Genomic DNA, 19022 nt, shown 5'->3' on the forward strand with positions numbered 1-19022 from the left:
TTTGCCAGCACCGACTCCTTGCGGAGCTGTGCGGCAGACTTGGCCGGAGTTTTTGCAGGATCCACCATGCTTCTTGCTTCCTCTGCAAAAAAAAAAAAAAAAAAAAAAAAAAAAAAAAAAAAAAAGGATTAGAACAAGAATAATTGAAATCATTGAAGTTTGAAAATGCAGACAGCAAATTGCCGTGTGGGTGAGTGAGTCTACCCTTAGGAAACATGGGGCTCAACCCGCAGGTGGACAAGAATCTCTCGTCCGAGAAAAAATCCGGATGTGGGATCCAGTTTGTTGGTACAACTATGTGAGACCCATCCCCCAAGGGCTCAGTTGTAGTCTTGAAAAACTCTGGCTCTATTATTTGCTCCCGGGCTTTGGTAGACACAGCCGGGCGCACGCATTTTTGGCCCACCAAACCCGGCTCCTTGTTGTAGCGCCGGAGCATTTCATTCATCTTAAAAGAAGGGGAGGAGACCAAGTACCACTTGTCCTTCCAACCTCCCCATTTGGACACCTTGTCTAAAGTCATCAAGTACTCCGGGAGCGTGGAGATAGTGTACCACGCCCCGTATCCGCCTGGGGCACTCTTCAGGTAATGCATATGGGCGAATGCAGTAAAACTGGGCTCAATATCCTGGAGCTCGCAGGCGGCAATGTAGCTCAAGATATTGACCCAAGAATTTGGAGTCAACTGCCACACTCCCAAATCGTACCCCTTCAAAATCTTGCGGATGCCTCTGTGAAGGGGGAAGCGGAGGCCGGCTTCTATTACCACCTCATAGCAAACAAAGTAATTGTTTGCATTGTCAATATCGCCCCCCCCCCCCCAAAGCCATTACAACATTGGTAGGCGAGACAATGATATCCCATCCCTCTCCAAAGGGATGTTGCTGCTTGAAGGCCTCGAAGCCACTTTCCAGAAGAGAGATATCTCTTGGCCGCATTCGGGTCTTCGTAGGATCCGGATTTACTATTATCTTTGCTGAATGGCGATACGCCTCAGCAAGGTCCTCTTGGTCAGAGCCGGATTCCTCTGACCTCTCAGCAGCTTCGCCATCTGAGTTACGCGGTTGCCTTGGAGAGGAGGCGGTTCCCTCACCGTCTCCCTCCTCCATTTCATTGCTAGAAGAGGTGGAGGGGGAATCCTCCTGGGAGTCATTTTGCTCAGGACCCTCATAGTCCTCTTCCCTCACTACTTCATCAGCGGGCACTTCCCTAGTGCGCCGCCGCTTGGGCTTTTTAGCCGTCTATTTTACTCTAGCCATTGTGTCCTGCACAGACACAGAGAGGGAAGAAGCCGGAGATAAGCAAAGCATTTCTTAAACTCCAGACAAGGCACCCCCGGTTCTAGGCTCAGCCGTCCCAGGTGACCGGCTGAATGTCCTAGGCAGTGCCGTGTCTGCGGATGGAGAGTCCATTTTATTTTTGAAAAACTAATGTATACAGCCGGAAATGAATGTATACAAGCTAAAAGAAGAAAAGGAAGACTAAAAGAAGGAAACGGATAGTTACCTTACTTTAAGTTCTGGAAATCTGAAAACCGCAACAACCGGTGACCGGGTGACTTCGAAAGAGCACACGGAGATCTTGAATTTGCTAGAACGCAACCGGGATCAGAGCACCTCTCTCTAAGAATTCTCTTTCTCTCTCTAAAAAGTCAAGATTGTGAAAAGTGAAGAGGAGAGAGGGGGGTAAATCTCTATTTATAGGGGGTGAAACGGTGGAAATCCCCGTCACACCTCCGTTAAAGAGCCGTTTTTTACTGTTCACCTCTCATGGGTGGACACATGTCACAGGCGCCACGTGCCACCTGTGAGGGGCAAATGTTTAGGGTATTTTTACCCTAGACACTTGGACCTATGAGGGCCTGCCACGTGTCAGAGGCTGGCAAGTCATCTCTGGCCAATCTCCAACTGACACATGGCCTTCCCAGATACGTTTCCAGAATTGCGGCCTTCAAAGGCCTAATTCCTCAAAACCGCACTTTTGCGGCGCAGCCCACCTGCCCTAGGTCAAAATGACCTAGTGGAGGGCACTTTTCCCCATGGCCCTATAAATAGGGAGATATTCCCCCATTTTGGGGGCATTCACAATCATTTATTACATCCACTTTCTCTCTCATCAGAGAATATCTGAGCTTGGAATCCAAGCAGATCTCCACCTTAAATTCCGCACTTTTTATCCTTCTTCAAGTTACTAACTTGAGCGTTGGAGGCGGAGCACCACCCAACCGGTGTCTCCGTTTAATTTGAAGGTATAGAGCCAGCAGGACCAGTCTTCAAGTTGTAACTCTCCCAAGGGACAAAAACACCCAAAACACAGGTCATATTTGATAGGGTTCGATATTAAGCCAACCCATATTTAACCTAACCCCAAAATTGAACTGAAATTGATGTTTGTCCAATTAACTTGATTATTATACGATAAATACATGAGGATTTACTCGTTGTAAACTCGCTCCAAACCCGATACAACAAAACACGAACTCGAAATATTGTCCAATTAAAAATTGACCCGAAACAAACCCGACTTGCACTCGAAGTAAAAAAGACTTGACATAACCCAAACTAAACTGGATCCCACCCGAACTTAATCTCGATCGGGAGGCTATATTGACCCAACGTGACCTGACGTGGACATAAAATGAGACTTGACTTAACACAAACCAAACCCAACTCGAATATTCAAATCGTTACCTCTTATTTAACCTCTCAAATCTCAAACATTTCGTTGCTCAATAACGTATAAAACCGCCAGGTAGTGAAATAAAGAGTAGACATGTTGTCCATGTTTAGCTTAAACAAAGGAATAAGTAGGATTTCCATTTGATCACAAACGTTAAAATTTATGTAGAAGGTGTGATTTTATGCATTATCTTAATCATCATTGACATGACAATCAACTTTTTTTTTTTTTAAATTTGCATCATCTTTTTTGGAGCACAATGATCATGTATAGCGGAAGATGGTAACAATGTCTCAACCTTGTCTAACAAGTATTTTTATTTTAACTAAAAGATAATAATAATATTGAGAAAAATAAAAATTATGATGACTACGTATATAGCTACTAGCTTCTTGGGATTCTAATGTCTTAGTTTGGACTGTCAAAATTATGACTAATTGAATTATTTTAAATCTTTGATAAAGCTTTGTTTTCCTAATAATATTGCCCAAATGCCTAAAGTTTAGGAATTATCTTGTCTCCAACTCTAGTACTCTACTACGGACAAGTACGATATATTTTGGATCTCGCACTCTACGAACCAGTACACAAAAGTTGTTGCTATATATAAATATATCAAGTGAATTAGGAGCATAATACTCCGTTGTTTATGTGAAGGTAAATCAATAATCAAATCAAACAATTTGGAAAACTATGACACATGATTATTCATTATTATGATATATATAATGTATTGGGTGAGTCGGACTCTCTTTGAGCCTACCCACCAAGATATAGACGGCCATCATACTTACTTCAAATTAATCTTCCGTTAAAAACTTAACACTATTTCCTCGGTTTTAACAATTGCTTTATTTATATATGACATATATCACGATAAAAATCTTTGACCAATAATATATTTAATTATTATTATGTATAAATTATAGTTAAAATGAATTTAATAATTGTATAATTTTGTAAATTGAAAATTAATAATCTATTTATTGAAATATTTTTAACAAGTAACCACAAGATTATATTGTTTTTCCTGAGTGTAAATCACCAACAACAATTAAAATAGGTCAAGTGAATTTGCAAAAAGTGCTAATAAAGTGGTTATTTATTTAAAAATAGAGGGAATGTAACTTTACAATGACATTCAACCAAGTTTGACTATTGACTAGAGGTGTTAAATTCGATACCCAGATAGAGTTTGGGTTAACCCATGATGGGTCGGTGTGTTTGGATCGGGTAATGACGGGTTATTTTATCCTAACAAACCAAATCAAGTCGGATCAAGCTTAATTATATTCGAGCCAAAGGTAAGTCAAGGTATGATCAGGTACAGATCGAATTCGGGTCAAGTAGAATTCGGGTCGAGTCATATCAAGTTCAATTAAGCTCGGATTCAGATTTAATTGGGTTTATTTGGGTCAAAATGGATTGAATAGAATTTGAATCAGGTCATTTCGAATTCGGTTAGATCTCAGTTCAAATCAATCATGTAATTTTAAACTCATTATAGAGCTATTTTCTATACAAGTATTTTAGAGCTATTGTTGTATAATTCACCCAATTTACCAATTGTAATTAAAGGATTAATATTTTTTCCTTCCCCCGTATATTTTTACCCATGAAACACAGAGACAACATTTATTACACTAAACTGTGAAACTTGAAGTTCAACAAAACCTACCATAAGAACACTTAATACACTCAAATGCAATTATATTGGAACTACTATAATAACAACTAAAAAAAAAAAGAGTTCAATAAAAAAAAAAAATAATAATAAAAAAAAAAATAATAATAATAATAAAAATATAAAAAATAATAAAAAATAAATAATGGAGAGGGCCTATGTAACACTAATTTTAATGAATCCTAGAAAGAGAATAGAAAACGCGAGGAGATGGTGCTTTAATGAACTAAATCAACAACTTAAGTCAAAACATCAAGATCTTGATTCCAACTTCTTTATATTATAGCAGGAACAAGGCTCTAGTGTTGCAATCCTTCGTCTTTTTAGGTACATTAATTGCTGAACCATATAATTATATAAAGATTTTTCAATCACACTTTCGAAGAAATTAAGTTTTAATCATTAAAGGACTAATTTTGATGGGTATTAATTTGGATTTGTCAATGTTGAATAGCGTGTGTGGAAGATCAAAATGGTTATTGATATACATTGGTTGATTCATGTTTGAGAAAGATTTAATGTTTGTCATTAGTATTCTTTATATTTATTTGAACAACTGTTGCAAATTTGTTGCATTGAGCTCCCAATTAATGATGTCGAGTTGATGGGATAAAATACAATCATCTAGATTAGCTCCATCCATTCCTAGTTTTTTTCTTTTTTTTCCATTTGACTTTTCAAAGTTTCAAGACAGACGTATCTAAAAACGTACGAAGTTTATTACCAAAAAAAAAAAAAAAAAAAAAAAAAAAAAGAGCATACGAAGTATATATTTTTATTTTCATATACGAAAAATTATAATAACTTGATATTGATGTATGGCATAAATTAGCACTGTTCATGGGTAAAATCACTTACAGTAAAATTACTAACACTATAAACATATGTTTATGATGATGATAAACTAAAGCTCTCTCCTTTGATTATTGCGTTATTTATTAAATAGTCGGTATAAACTATTGAATTGTCAATATAAGCTACTCCCTCAACTTTTTTTTTTTTTTTTTGTTGAGATTTTGACTTTTGTGTTCGGCTTTTAAACATTTTGACCATAGAAATTCGATTAAGACGATCACTATTGTTCGGCACTTAGAAACCTCATGGTTAACTCTTCTTCGTTTCCTGTTTTCTTGACTTCTCCTAAAATCAGGAAGGGCTGTCACACACTCCCGCCCCAACCCGAAAATGGATGTTACCTTTAACTTTCAGGTACTCTCCAAACAGCAAGATAGCAGTTGAATCAGAAAAGAACGCAATATACGATCCACTACAACACCAAGATAAGATATTATTTACGCTCAATAAGGCACAAGCCACCCTTGAAGCACCTGCAGATACGAAATACAACCCACAATAACATGCAGAATTTTCACCATGCCAGAACTAAATCTAGGAACATTTACCACAACGAAACCTATTATTCTATTAATGATCCTTCATGCCTTCAGCAACTGTTTGCAATAAGTATGTTTTCCAAGATAAATCAAGGTTTCACTGCACAATTGAAAGTTATGTACATAGCACAATCATGACTAATACCTGACAGATATTATCATAACTAAAATCAAATGAAATTTTTCAGGTGAAAGCACATGGATTCGGAAAATATGAAAGGACCTAACTTCATACCTAGTGACACGGAAGTTGATGCAAACACTGGTAAGTGAGTATATATTCGCTTACAGGTTTCTACCACAACGATCACATACATCAGCTTCCATTGAAGTAAAGTGTTCAGGCTTTTCCTTTTGCATCTTAGGTAGATCAAACTCAAACACTTCAGACAGTGCCTTGGTTCCAAGTTTAAGCTCATCCATGCTGCATGTATAAATAGGTTATTAGGCAAAAGCCTGGCAATACCAATATATTGGAAAGAAAACATGCAGCTAAACATGTACCAAACAAGCATAGCAACCCTTGACAAAAAAGAGAACTAAGATAGCAGGGTATGCATAAGTGCATAACTACGTAGTATAACAAAATAAAAGATGAATGTACATTTTCTATAACAATATACAAGATGAAAATACAAAAATCTATAACAATAGTCCAAATGGAAGGCTAAACAAATTTCCTATGTAAAGTGTATAAACAATTAAGCACATCTGATAATTAGTTGATAGAGCCTAGCAACCAAACTATTAGAGCACACAATCCAAAAGGCTGCAGCAAAGTAGCAAATCATAGGTGCATTCTAAAATCTCACCAAGGTTATTGATATCTTTAACTGCCAGAAATGACCCGCTCCTTTCATTTTATTGATTAATGTGATAGGAGCATAGGAAAAATATGTATGGTATTTCTTTTAGGCGTCTTTCTATTCTTATTTTAAGCTGCTATTTCCAAAAATAGTCCCAAGAATATTTTTATTTATTTATTTATTTTAATTTTTTAAAAATTTTTTTTGTGTCACTATGAAGTATATAAGAATGAAAAGGTGTGAAAAGGTGTCAATAATATAGTGCATCTTTTGTGTCACTATGAAGTACATAAGAATGAAAAGGTGTGAAAATACGACAACACCACCACCAATAACAATAACAAAGCCTAAATTCCAAAATGATTTAGGGTTGGCTAACATAAATCGTCACAAGGAATCGTCAGAAAAGGAAAGAGCATAGCAAGATAATTGATAGACACAAAGAAAAAAGACCAAAAGACTATCATAATGATTGACAACTAGTGAAAAACTTTGTCACATCCCTTGGCATGAGCCACAATGATTGAGAGTAGTACTAGGATGGGTGACATCTGGGAAGTCCTCATGTTGGTTCATGTAGCCGACACCACTAATGGGATTAAGGCGTTCAAGGCGGAGAAAAAGAAGAAGACTATCATAATGCATAATTAAATAATAGTACAAGGAAATAAGGTATTAGAAAGCAGTTTGTAACAAGCACAATTATACATATAGAACTGCCTTCAAGCCAAATGACGAATATATATATATATATATATATATATATATATATATATATATATATATATATATATATACAATATATGTATATATAATATATGTATATACATATGTGTATATATATATATAATATATGTGTATACATATATGTATATATATATGTATATACATATGTGTATATATATATGTATATACATATGTGTATATATATGTATATATGTATATATATATATATATATATTTATTTATTTTATTTATTTATATATGGAGGACAAGAAGAAAAATAGAAAGAGGTGAAAAAAAAACAATGCGGATATTCTATATGGTGGCCCCATGGAATTGCAAATTCTATTTGGAGGAAACATTTTAATTTTAAACATAATCAATTAATGCCCTTATTGGTGTTTAGTCCTAACCCTTATGTTTTTGGCTATCCTTTATCTTAGATAGTTAAATTTACTAATTTATCCTTCTATTTAATTTAGCCAACCCCCATCTCCCCACGACCATACACCAACCTGAACCCTGCCATGACTTGCCGAAACCGACCCAACAAAAGGTAAGAAACCGCTATCCACCCACCAAAATTCACCACCTAACCACAAAAAAACCTCACATCCACTAAAAACCATCCCTCCCCCCCCCCCCCCCCCCCCGAACCCTTTTACCAACCTTCGAAAAAATCACCCATCATTTTAAATTACCAATGACACAAAATACCACCTAACCCACCGAAACAAAAGCCTCCTTCACCTTCATTCCATCTATATTATCTACCCTTCCTTGAAGGGTGGTTAGGCTGCTGGTACGGCCATCCAATGTAGCTGGTGGATGGGGTGGTGGATCTAAATAGAGGGCAACGTGGTTGGTGGTTGGTGGTTGTTAGAGAGAAGATTAACCATTTAAGCCTAACTTAGCCATCTTAATGGCAATTGGTGGGCTCTAGTTAAATATGCAAAGTAGTCACTTGAGAAAAGGGCCAAATTATATCCATATAGAATTATATGACACTTGGACACTTCAATTTTAGTTCAAATTCATGGAATTATTCACAAAATAGCCAAGTCGGGCCTGCATACGTGTTCGTGCCCAACATGGGTACCCGTGTCCAAGTAAGATAGATTAGATTTCACATATTAGACCACTATGAGCATCAATAATGGTTTATAGCTAGGGACTTGTTCTTGCAAATTTCAAAAGTCTCTAACTAAAATTCGCTTGGGCAAGATAATTGCTTGAGAAAAAATTGCCAAAAGATAAGGTATTGGTACATTAATGTAATTTCCTTCTATTAGCTACTATAAATAGCTAACCAATAGCTATCATTGGGACACAAACTGGCTACAAAGGAGTTAAGTTAGAAATCTTACGTGGCATGGCAAGCTAATTTAACTATTAGCTTAGCATTGGAAATGCTCTAATACAATTAAAAAATTTTAAGAAGAAAAGAATAGCAAGAACGCACATTTGAATCAAATAATAATCATATGAAGTATAATTAGATCACAAATGAACATAACCAACGATCAGGGAACTCTACCCACTATTTTCCAACCTGCTCAAAGAAAGGAACCATCACATTGACCCATTTTCGAGGAAAGTTGACTTCTATGTCAAATTTTCATAAGACAAAGAATACCCAAACTTTATTCCATATAAATTCTTCATATCGTTGGAAAAATATAATTACCTTATTGAGAGTGGAGGAGTTAATCTTATGATTGTGTTGTGGGTAGGCTTAGCAAGAACACCTCTCTCCTTTAACTTAAGGCATATATCATAAGCTGATGCAGGGAACAGAGCTTTGCTATTGAGTTCTACTGCGTTAAAAAGACCTTTGCCACGCACTTTTACAATGAAGTTAGGGTACTGCTGTTGAAGATTATTCAGCAAATGCCTAAGCTCCTCTCCTAACTCTGCAGATCTGTATCAAGAAAATGTATAATTAAACAATCTACAATTGCTTTAAATGAAAACACCAAGAATAAAACAATTTGTAAAAGACATTAATGACTGCATATTATCTCGACGACTAATTTAATGTACATGTAAAGGATATACATTTAAGTACCTCTCAGCAAGCCCTTCCTCTCTGAGAACATCTAGTGATGCAACAGCAATCGCACTTGCCAATGGATTTCCGCCAAAAGTACTGAAAATGAATAATAGTGATAAAGCTTATTAGATATAAAGAAAATGACATAATCACCAGATATATACAAAAAAATAAAAATAAAAAGAATATTCGAATTACATGAGAAATGACTAATTTTTCTGGTCATTAAGCATAGCATTGATCAGTGGGCTTTGACTGCGGTATAAAGTGAACGATGTACCAACAGTCCACTTGTATCCATATTAAAAGGTAAATAAATCCTAGTAAACCATATAAATACACACCAACAGATTATAAAGATCGTGCTCTACTTGCAAACAAACAATATATTCCAGTGCATTTCAACATTTAAAATATTTTTTCAAAAGGCTTTTTCAATTTTTTTATTTTTTTTTTATTTTTTTTTAAAAAAAGGAAGTAATTATGAGTGTTAATGCAGAAAAGGTTAGGGTATATTCAATTTAAGCCATGAGACAAATGGAACAGATATCATATTGTATCATGAGCATCATAGAAATACAAACCTCCCATGTTCTCCTGGTCGAAAACACAGCATCACATCTTTGTCAGCAAGAACAGCACTGACAGGCATTACTCCACCTCCCAAAGCTTTTCCAAGGATCTACAGGCAAATAATAAACAAAATTTTAAAGGCATACTTCCGATGATGGTAGCTGTACTAATTTTACAGTGACAGTAAAATCAAAGTTTGTAGAGTCATAATAGGAGAGAGAAGAAAAGATACTCCTTCCAATCCTAAATGTTCACGTCATTTTGACTATGCATGTTTTTCAATGCATTACTTGGACCATAAATATCTATCTACAGTTGCATAAAAAGAAAAAAATCGTAGTTTAATATTAATAAACTACTCAATAAAACAAATCAAATAAGACCCAACATGACTATATGCTCTCAACTTAAAAATAGTGTCGAGATTCTAGATAGAAAGAACAAAAAGGATCCGAGGGTGTATAAAAGGAGGACCAAGAATCATTACTGTACCAAATTAATGTAAATACAACTCCAATTATCCTTCTCTATTAGAGGCCGTCACAAAATTGTCCTAAATCTTCACTCGGTCAAATTAATTTTAAGTATGGGGAAACCTTTTCAAAACAAAATCTCAACATTGCAAGAGTGTTGGGCTGGTTAAAAATAATAATAATGTGTCATGTGCTCATTGGTCATCAAAATTTATGTTTTACTCAGTAATAATTTATAAGACAATATATTCATTCCTCTCGATCTTCACAACCACTTGGTCTAATAATATATACCAAACAGAAGTAGAAGAAACTTCTTAGAAAATCATATGATGAAATTTACATTTTAATCATTATTCTATGCACATAATTCCTCCTTCAATTTATGTTTTCTGCCTAAGGTGCAGAAGCTCTAAAATGCCATGTTTGGTACGCTTCACAAACACAAAATGAAAAATACAGATGGATCCTTATTGATGACATTATGATTGATTCTCCCCTCTCCAGATATTCCAATAAAATGCAACAAACATTAAAGATGCTAATTCACACAAAAATAGTCTTACAACAAGATCTGGACGAACACCTTCCCAGTCACAAGCCAGCATTTTTCCAGATCTTCCAAGGCCAGATTGAATTTCATCAGCAATCATCAATATTCCATATTTTGTGCATAGATCCCTGACAGCTTTTAAATAACCTTCTTTAGGAACTATAACCTGCAAAGATGAAAAAGGTTCTGTAAAAAAGGATATGTTAATCAAGAAAAGAAACAAAAAATTAAATAAGAAGATAAGTTCCACTCAGGGAGACCTAAATGAGAGAATAAAGAAGTCACTTTCTTTACACTTGCTTTTCTTATATAAGATGAAGTTAGAAAATGTTTAAAAACCAGCTTGAACACAGAGAAGACTAAGGTCAGCCTTTTCTTTGATAAGGATGCAAATTTTATTTAGCAACAGCAACAACAACAAAAGAGTACCAAAAGTCCACCAAAGAGAAATCAGGGCCAAAGACAAAAAGAACTCCAAACTCTCAATACGTTAGAAAAGGGCACACTGCTATAATCCCCATGTGAGTGCTCCCAAAAAAAAAAAGCTAAATAAACCATCCTCAAATAAAGTAACCAACAAAGGCTCCCGATCTTGGCCACAATATCACCACATAATGGCCAAATGCATCCTGGCACAATAACTCTTGTTGCTTTCAACTTCCAAATTTCACATATGGTATCTGAAGATAACTCCGAGAAAAAGGGAGCAATTTAAAAAAATTTAAACAAAACTTAGCAATATTATGGAACCATGCAAAAACAAATGAGCTATTTCCCTTTTTGCTCTTAGATTTGTTCTGGTAGTTTGGGATTTCTCTTACAGCAAGCATGTATTGGGTAACCAGAAGTTTTTTAAGGTCTAAAAAAATGACACGTGGCCATGAATGACCATGAAAAAGACATAATTCCTTTGTTCTCTTTTACTTGCAACACTTAACAACTTGCACTATTCACGTTCTCTCATAGTCTCATTTGATCACCTTTAATAATTTACATATTAGACAAAATAAAGCAATGTGGGAACTTGTTAGATTCGTCTCAATTTACAATTTTCCCAATACCAATTTTTTATATTTTTTTTACTTATCTATAATTATAGATTAAAAAAAAAAAGTTTGAATCATGTATTGGCGAACGTGAAAGTCAAAACGTTGTGGGCAAAAGTGAACAAAGGAAGTATGATTTTGTTTCATCTCTAGCAAGACTAGGATTAGTAAAGAGCCTAACCTAATAACTGATTATTCGAGACTGACTCTTCTATAGGATGTGTTATACATGATCCTTTGACGGTAAATCTATTTTTTTCCCCCATGACAACAGTGTTGATATCCTATTTTTAAACCCAAATTCTTCAATGTAATTTTCAGATATGGGATTCAGATCAAAAACCTATAAACCGATTCATGAGTTGTAGGAGACGTACAGACAATAAAACAATATGGCCACCAGTGGATTTTCAAAACATGGTATAGATCGCCAATCGGCATGTGCTGGAGACCCGTTGTAGTGGCCAAGCGTGGGACAGTGGTAAGAAAACGAGAATATAGGATCCTTAACCCTTTCCTATTCGTCAATATATTTTTAATTTATTGTTTTTAGAAAGTGACGACCCCACATATGGGATTAAGGCTTTGATTGATAGATTGATTGTTTTTAGAAAGAGGAAAAGGAATTAAAAGTAAAAAAAAAACCCACTTAAATTCTTCAGTTACCACCTTTCTGTCTCTCCAACTTCTGCCACATAGAGTTCACTGCTTAGACCTGAAAACCTTCACCTAGTTCTCCCTCCCGTCTTGTTTATTATTGGGCTGTTTTTGCTGACTTTGGTTTGAGTAGGTAGTTGTTACCTACTTACCCGAGTGTAATCTGGTATATCCATACCATATTTTATACCCAGATCCGTCTCAGGGTTATCGACCTGGATATGGGGCATTATTCAGTGTCCGCCTAACACAGCTCGTGACCAACCAACCCATTTAAACCCGTTGAAAAGGCAACCCACTAATGACCCTACTTGATACAAGTCTGACCCAACCTTCCCAATTGCTAGAGCTATTTCCCATCAAAGTGATATTTTGGAAATCGAATTCCCAAAACTGAGGTATCCCTCCACTTTAGGTCTACAAAACACAATTCCATCTTACAAGGGAATCCCTCTTAACCTTACCAAAATCAAGCCTAGACTGCAGCCCTTAGAAGTCTCTCCAATCTCTTGGAGAGTAAAAGAGCATGGGAATGCACCTAAAGCTTATAAAGATAGAAATAAAAGAAGAAGAAGATGCTTAATACCACAGGAAAAAAAAAAAAAAAAAATTCCTCGAAAACCCACTTTCAGATTAATTTAAAAGTAAGCACTCAAATGACTAAACAAACTATGAGCAGTCTTAAGAATCAAACCCAGTAGTTAAATGGGAGATCAAAGTATCTTACCCCTGCCTCCCCTTGAATGGGTTCGAATAAGAATCCAGCAATATTATCTCCATGCTCTGTGGTCCGCATAACAAGAAAGATTCAGACAAAATATAACATTGAAAAGTCATCTGATTCTAGATCCAGTAAACAAGAATATCAACTTTAAGATTTATATTCAACAATCATACTTTCAAGGTAAAGTGTGACATGCTCATAAAATATGTAGCATATAAATGATGCGATAAGGCTGTAAAATCCTCAGCTGGTACTCGACTTACTCCACTCACAATCAACAGAATTGACTTAGCTGAGACAAGTTAATGAAGTAGACCCATCAAGCAGGGCCACCTTAAATTCTTTCAGACTTCATCAAAAAACCGGTCAAGAAATATTGCTTCACGATGAAGAATGTTTAGCCTTGACTTGAACTCTATGGTTCAACAAATAAATCACATAAGTCAATAGCACCTTTCCACTACTTTTATTCAACAACTTGAATGATACTTAAAACAACAATTACATAGTTGTACATTATTACAATTTTTTAATTATACTCTATAAACAACAATTGAAAAAAGTGAACCTGTTATGGAAAACATTAAAATGATAATAAACTTGACAATTTAATGGATTAAGGATACAAATTTGAGCCAAGTTTTTGGGTCGCAACGATATGACAAGTCTAAACACAAACCCTAATATAGATAGAAATTATTGCACATTTCTTAGTTGAGGCACAGGTTCATATTCCTCCAAATTCAAAGACAGATCAAGAATCTATAAGACAATCCAGATTAAACAAAAAAATTAAAACCATATCTGAGTGTACCATATTCTGGCAACATGGGCAAGCTTTAAATAAATGCATTCATACATTTAGAATAAAAATACTTCAGACCTTTAAAGATTTGTTCAAGGGCAACTTCATCTCCAAAATCAACTTTGAGATGACCCGGCAACAAAGGACCGAAACCACGGGTTGCTTCATTGTCACAGCTCATTGAGATGACAGCTAGAGTGCGACCATGAAAGCAACCGCAACAAGAAACAACAATGGCCTGCGATTTAAAAAAAGTAAATTGATCTGTAAACAATACAATAAAACAATAATCCGAAAATGCAACATGACTAGGTTGGATAACAAATGAGTTGTAGTAAGCTACAATTTCTCATGCTCAATTACATAGGATGATTGATAAACATAAATGAGAGAATGAGACTTCCAAAATAAACCATACTCATCTAAATCATGCAGCTCAATAACAGGCAAAATGGTGCAATACCCAGAGTTGAAATCCTCAACCAAATGAAATACAGAAAACACAGACACCATGGATATAAGATCAATCCCACCTCATTATTAGGAATCTTCTTTTTTTCATAACCCCACTTTCTTGCAAGCTTGAGAGCAGTTTCTACCCCTTCGGCCCCAGTATTCATTGGAAGTACCATATCATATCCAAATATACTAGTTATCATCTGGGCAAATACGGGAAACCTGTCATTGTAGAAAGCTCTAGAACTGAGAGTGAGCTTTTCTGCCTGCTCAATTAATGCCTTCATAATCTTAGGGTGACAATGTCCCTACATGAAGAAATGAGAAGTTAATGAACTTCATATATTCAATTACCAAAAATATCAAAGAGGAGATGGGGAAAACAAGTAACCTAAAAATAAAAGTTTTGACAAGCTTAAATATCAGGGATAATCATACTCCGGGCACTGGAAGACAACAAGTGAGTAGATTGTTTGGTAGATATGCAAAAACCAGGGATGGGCAGCGGCTCAAAATATACCTGGTTAACAGCAGAGTATGCAGACAGAAAGTCAAGATACTTGTTCCCCTCTGGATCCCATATTGAAGATCCTCTTGCTTGAGAAAAAACCATGGGAATTGGATGGTAACTGCATGTGAACAATAAAAACCTATCAACAACAAAGCGTACCACTCTAGTATACAAAGTAAGGATAATTTGCATTCCCTCTACATTATTCCCTTACAACAAAAGTGTTAAGTGGGAGAAAAAAAAAAAAAAAAAAAAAAAAAAAAAAAAAAAAAAAGTGTGCACCTATACCACCACCCTCCTATGTCATTGTGCAACTCTATACTTTTCAATCTTTCATACTACATATGCATAGATGAGAATATGAATAGGATTGACTCTGCCATATTTTAAATCGCTGGTATTTTACGAGTTTACTGTTAGGTTTGGAATGTATGGAGAGCGGTTCAAGGCATAAGGATACATAGCTTTGGAGTTAAGTTATGGGTTGATTGCTTAGTACGAAGCAATGATGGATGGCAATGGACTAACTTCAAATGAGCACATCTCAAAACCTAGAAAACTATATGAGATTATTCAATTTGGAGGTGATAGCTTGTCTCGAGAGCTTTCCAATGACCTAGTCATAAGCTCGTTTTGGACAAGAAACGAGGAAGTCATGGCCGTTTTAGAAAGAGTTGTCTGCACTATGAGAAAGTTTGCCCGAACCTAGTAAACGTTTGCTCTATCTTAAAGGGAAAACTGACCCAAAGTCCATGGATAAATGTTTGCCTGAACACTCATAGAGGTTCGCCCGAACCATGGCTTAGTTCACCCAACATCTTGCCCCTGTGTTTCTATGGTTTTGCAATTTAAGTGGCGTGGCTTATGTATGGCACTAGGATTGTTTTATTATGCCTTGCACTATATATCACTGAGCCTCAAATGTAAAGGTCCGAACACTTATTTATGGTCGTAGGATTGTTTAGTTTGTATTCGGGGTGGGAGCTTTCATGGTGCTTTATAATCTTTCAAACTATATTATTCTTCATCTCTATAGTGGATTGGTGGGTTTTTATCCTGGCTTCCCACAGTGAATTTTCTTTGTTTTGTTGTGTACTTGTTTTTCGTCTTCGTTATTGTTAATTATCATTAATCGATTACAAGCTAGCACAATTTGTTCTCCCTTTCATTTATAGCTATCATGACAAAGAATTGACTAAACAAGGAATTTTCAAATACACAGTGTAGTAAATAAGGAAACATATTTTTAAAATTACACTTGAACATGTACTTTGTATCTCTAAACCATGTCCATTGTGAAGAAATTTGTGGCTATAAATATTTGTAATCACTAAAATATGAATCAAAAATTCTATTATGCTCTCTCTGTTGAGCAAACTCTATTATAATATAAATGCAACACTTTCTTCTGAGAAAAGTTATAAAATTCTATAAAAAAAAAATTACCTTTTTGCATGTGGGTTCTAAGATGTCTCACTTCCTTAATCTACCTCTTTAATATATTGGCCTTTTTTTTCTTACTACATTGGCTCCCGTCATCACATGGGGTCCTTGACCACCATGCTTCGCCCCCACCCCCCATGTTGAATTTATTTCAATACGAATTTCAAAACAAAGGCGGTATGTGAGCTTCAAAAAGAGATAATAATGGTAAAATGATTGATGTGAATTTTTTATACACATGTTACAAAATGACAATTTGCAGAACAAGCTGAAAATCCTATGCATACCTACATTTAGATAACAGCACTTTGTTAATGGGTAGGATAAGAAATGATAGGATTCTGTGCAATGTTTCCTCATGAGTGAATTTCCTCATTTCTCTTTGCCTCCTAGTTTATTTAGTGTGGTGGTTGTCCTCATGTTTAACAATACATGATGCAAGCATAGTTTGCATGCAACATTTCCCATTCAAATTCTAGTGGATATTTGTTCGTCGGGTAGATTTTCTCAAAAAAAAAAACCATGAGAATTTTTAAAGCCTTATTCCTATAGGATAGGGATTTTATCTCCGGTGATCATTAACAAAAATACTCTCCCTCCTTTCACTTCTATCGGATGTTATATTCTTCTCTATACAAATTTCTTCGTATAAGAATTCTCCATCCCTTTCTCCACAAGGACCCATTTGGAGGTACCAACAAGCCCAAAACTCCCATGCTTTCCTATTCCGGTTTATTGATCTTGGCTTCCATCAACTTTTTCTAAAATCTCCACAATCTTAAATCTCCGTCTTTTCTTACCAAAGTATCCAATTACGATCATCAATATCATAACGTTTTAATAACAACTCATATTTTTTTATTGATCAGCCAGTAGCTCAATTTTTTCAAATTAATAGGATAGTAGACAAAACATTCACATGAAAAAATACTGAGACAAACAAGGAGGTTGTTAAGAACATACAGGAGGTAAGATGAAAATTGTCGGCCATATCTAATACGAATTGATACTTTCGAAAACATACACAAGCAAACTTTTTTTCACCTCATTCCACATCAAAAAGACAGCACAATCACTCACTCCAATCGATGATCCGATAAGTAGCCTAACTCCAATCATTTAACAGCTAAAACAACTAACAAAACAAATTTTATGGCTGTTGAAATTGCAGTGTGCTAAGCTTGACCAGAAATATGGTTTCACACTTTCACATCATCAAGTCACCACATAAAATCCATATAAAAATTGCATAACACAAATATATTTTCCAATATTGATTATATCTAATGTCTCATAACTCTATCAATGTTTACGGGAATACTAAGCTAACTCATTTACCATCAACATTCTCCACCCAACAAAAAAAAATTAAAAAATAAATGAAAACAAAAATAAAAATCATTTTTTAAATCATCAATAAGAATACTAAAATACGACATCAACCAGAAAAGGCAAAACCCAGAAAAAAAAAATAATAATAAATAAATAAATTAAATAGATAAATTGAAGAAATTATGAGGAAGAATAGCTTACTTATGAGCACTAAATTGATCCTCTAAATTGATAAGATTTTGTGAAGAAGAAGGGATTTTGGAATCAGGAACTGCAGCAAAACACCTAATTCCAAAACCTTTTCCATTTGTTCGTCGAATTGCATGCTGCAAAAGTCTTTTGCTCGCCATTGAATACATTTGATAATTCAATCAAGCAGTAGTTTATACGATCAAACTAAGAATTCCAATGATTATGTAAAACTGAAGAAGATTGATTATGATTTCTTGAATGAATTTTAGGTGGGAATTGATGGTTTATTTGTTTTTCTGAGAGAATATTTGATACACGAAATGTTATTTTGGTTTTGTTTATGTGTAAAATTGTGCCGCGGTTTCTTATTTGTTACAAAATGTGGTGACCGGTGACACACAGACTTGTCAGCTAGTGTGCATATCAATTTATGGTTATCTATCTCAATTTTTTTCCCTCCGTCCCATATAATGCCCATTATTAATTTTTGCGGAGTTAAAAAAAAAAAAAGTGAAATAAAAACGATATATTCTACAAAAATTAATCAATAAGAGATGCGGAGTATTAATTAAAACTTTTTAATTTGTTTTCAAGGAAACTAATCAGTAAGAGTGCAATAATTTATCAAAAAAAAAAGAAAAAAGTGACTCCCAACCGCATTAATAACGTTTAATATCAGTCGGCCAATAGCATTTACGGAGTAGCAATTAATAGTACCCAAATAAATTCTCAAACTCAAACCCAGACACTTTTTCCAAAGAAAGATATATGCATACAATTAGGTCCGTCTTCTCCCAAGACTACAACCTATTCTATCGTGATTAAGAAAGTAAGAAAAATTAATTAGAAATCTCCCATTTATTAGCCCAAATAGAAGTTAAAATTTTATAGTCATTTTCATTGTATTATTCACATGTA

The 19022-nt window shown here is 35.0% G+C and overlaps 1 protein-coding gene across 1 annotated transcript; it reads right to left on the reverse strand.

The window, feature by feature from the left end:
- Positions 1-5761: 5761 nt before the first annotated feature.
- On the reverse strand, positions 5762-18458 carry LOC145611191 (ornithine aminotransferase, mitochondrial-like). Its single transcript, XM_081666481.1, has 10 exons — positions 18114-18458; positions 15147-15255; positions 14704-14934; positions 14249-14408; positions 13369-13424; positions 10952-11104; positions 9924-10021; positions 9355-9435; positions 8974-9207; positions 5762-6181 (listed from the first exon to the last, which is right to left on the reverse strand). The coding sequence occupies exons 1-10, from the start codon at positions 18269-18271 to the stop codon at positions 6043-6045; spliced, it is 1419 nt and encodes a 472-aa protein (XP_081522607.1). The 5' UTR covers positions 18272-18458; the 3' UTR covers positions 5762-6042.
- Positions 18459-19022: the final 564 nt, after the last annotated feature.

Source organism: Chenopodium album, chromosome 24 (assembly GCF_948465745.1).
Source record: "Chenopodium album chromosome 24, dcCheAlbu1.1, whole genome shotgun sequence".
Taxonomy (NCBI): Eukaryota; Viridiplantae; Streptophyta; class Magnoliopsida; order Caryophyllales; family Amaranthaceae; genus Chenopodium; species Chenopodium album.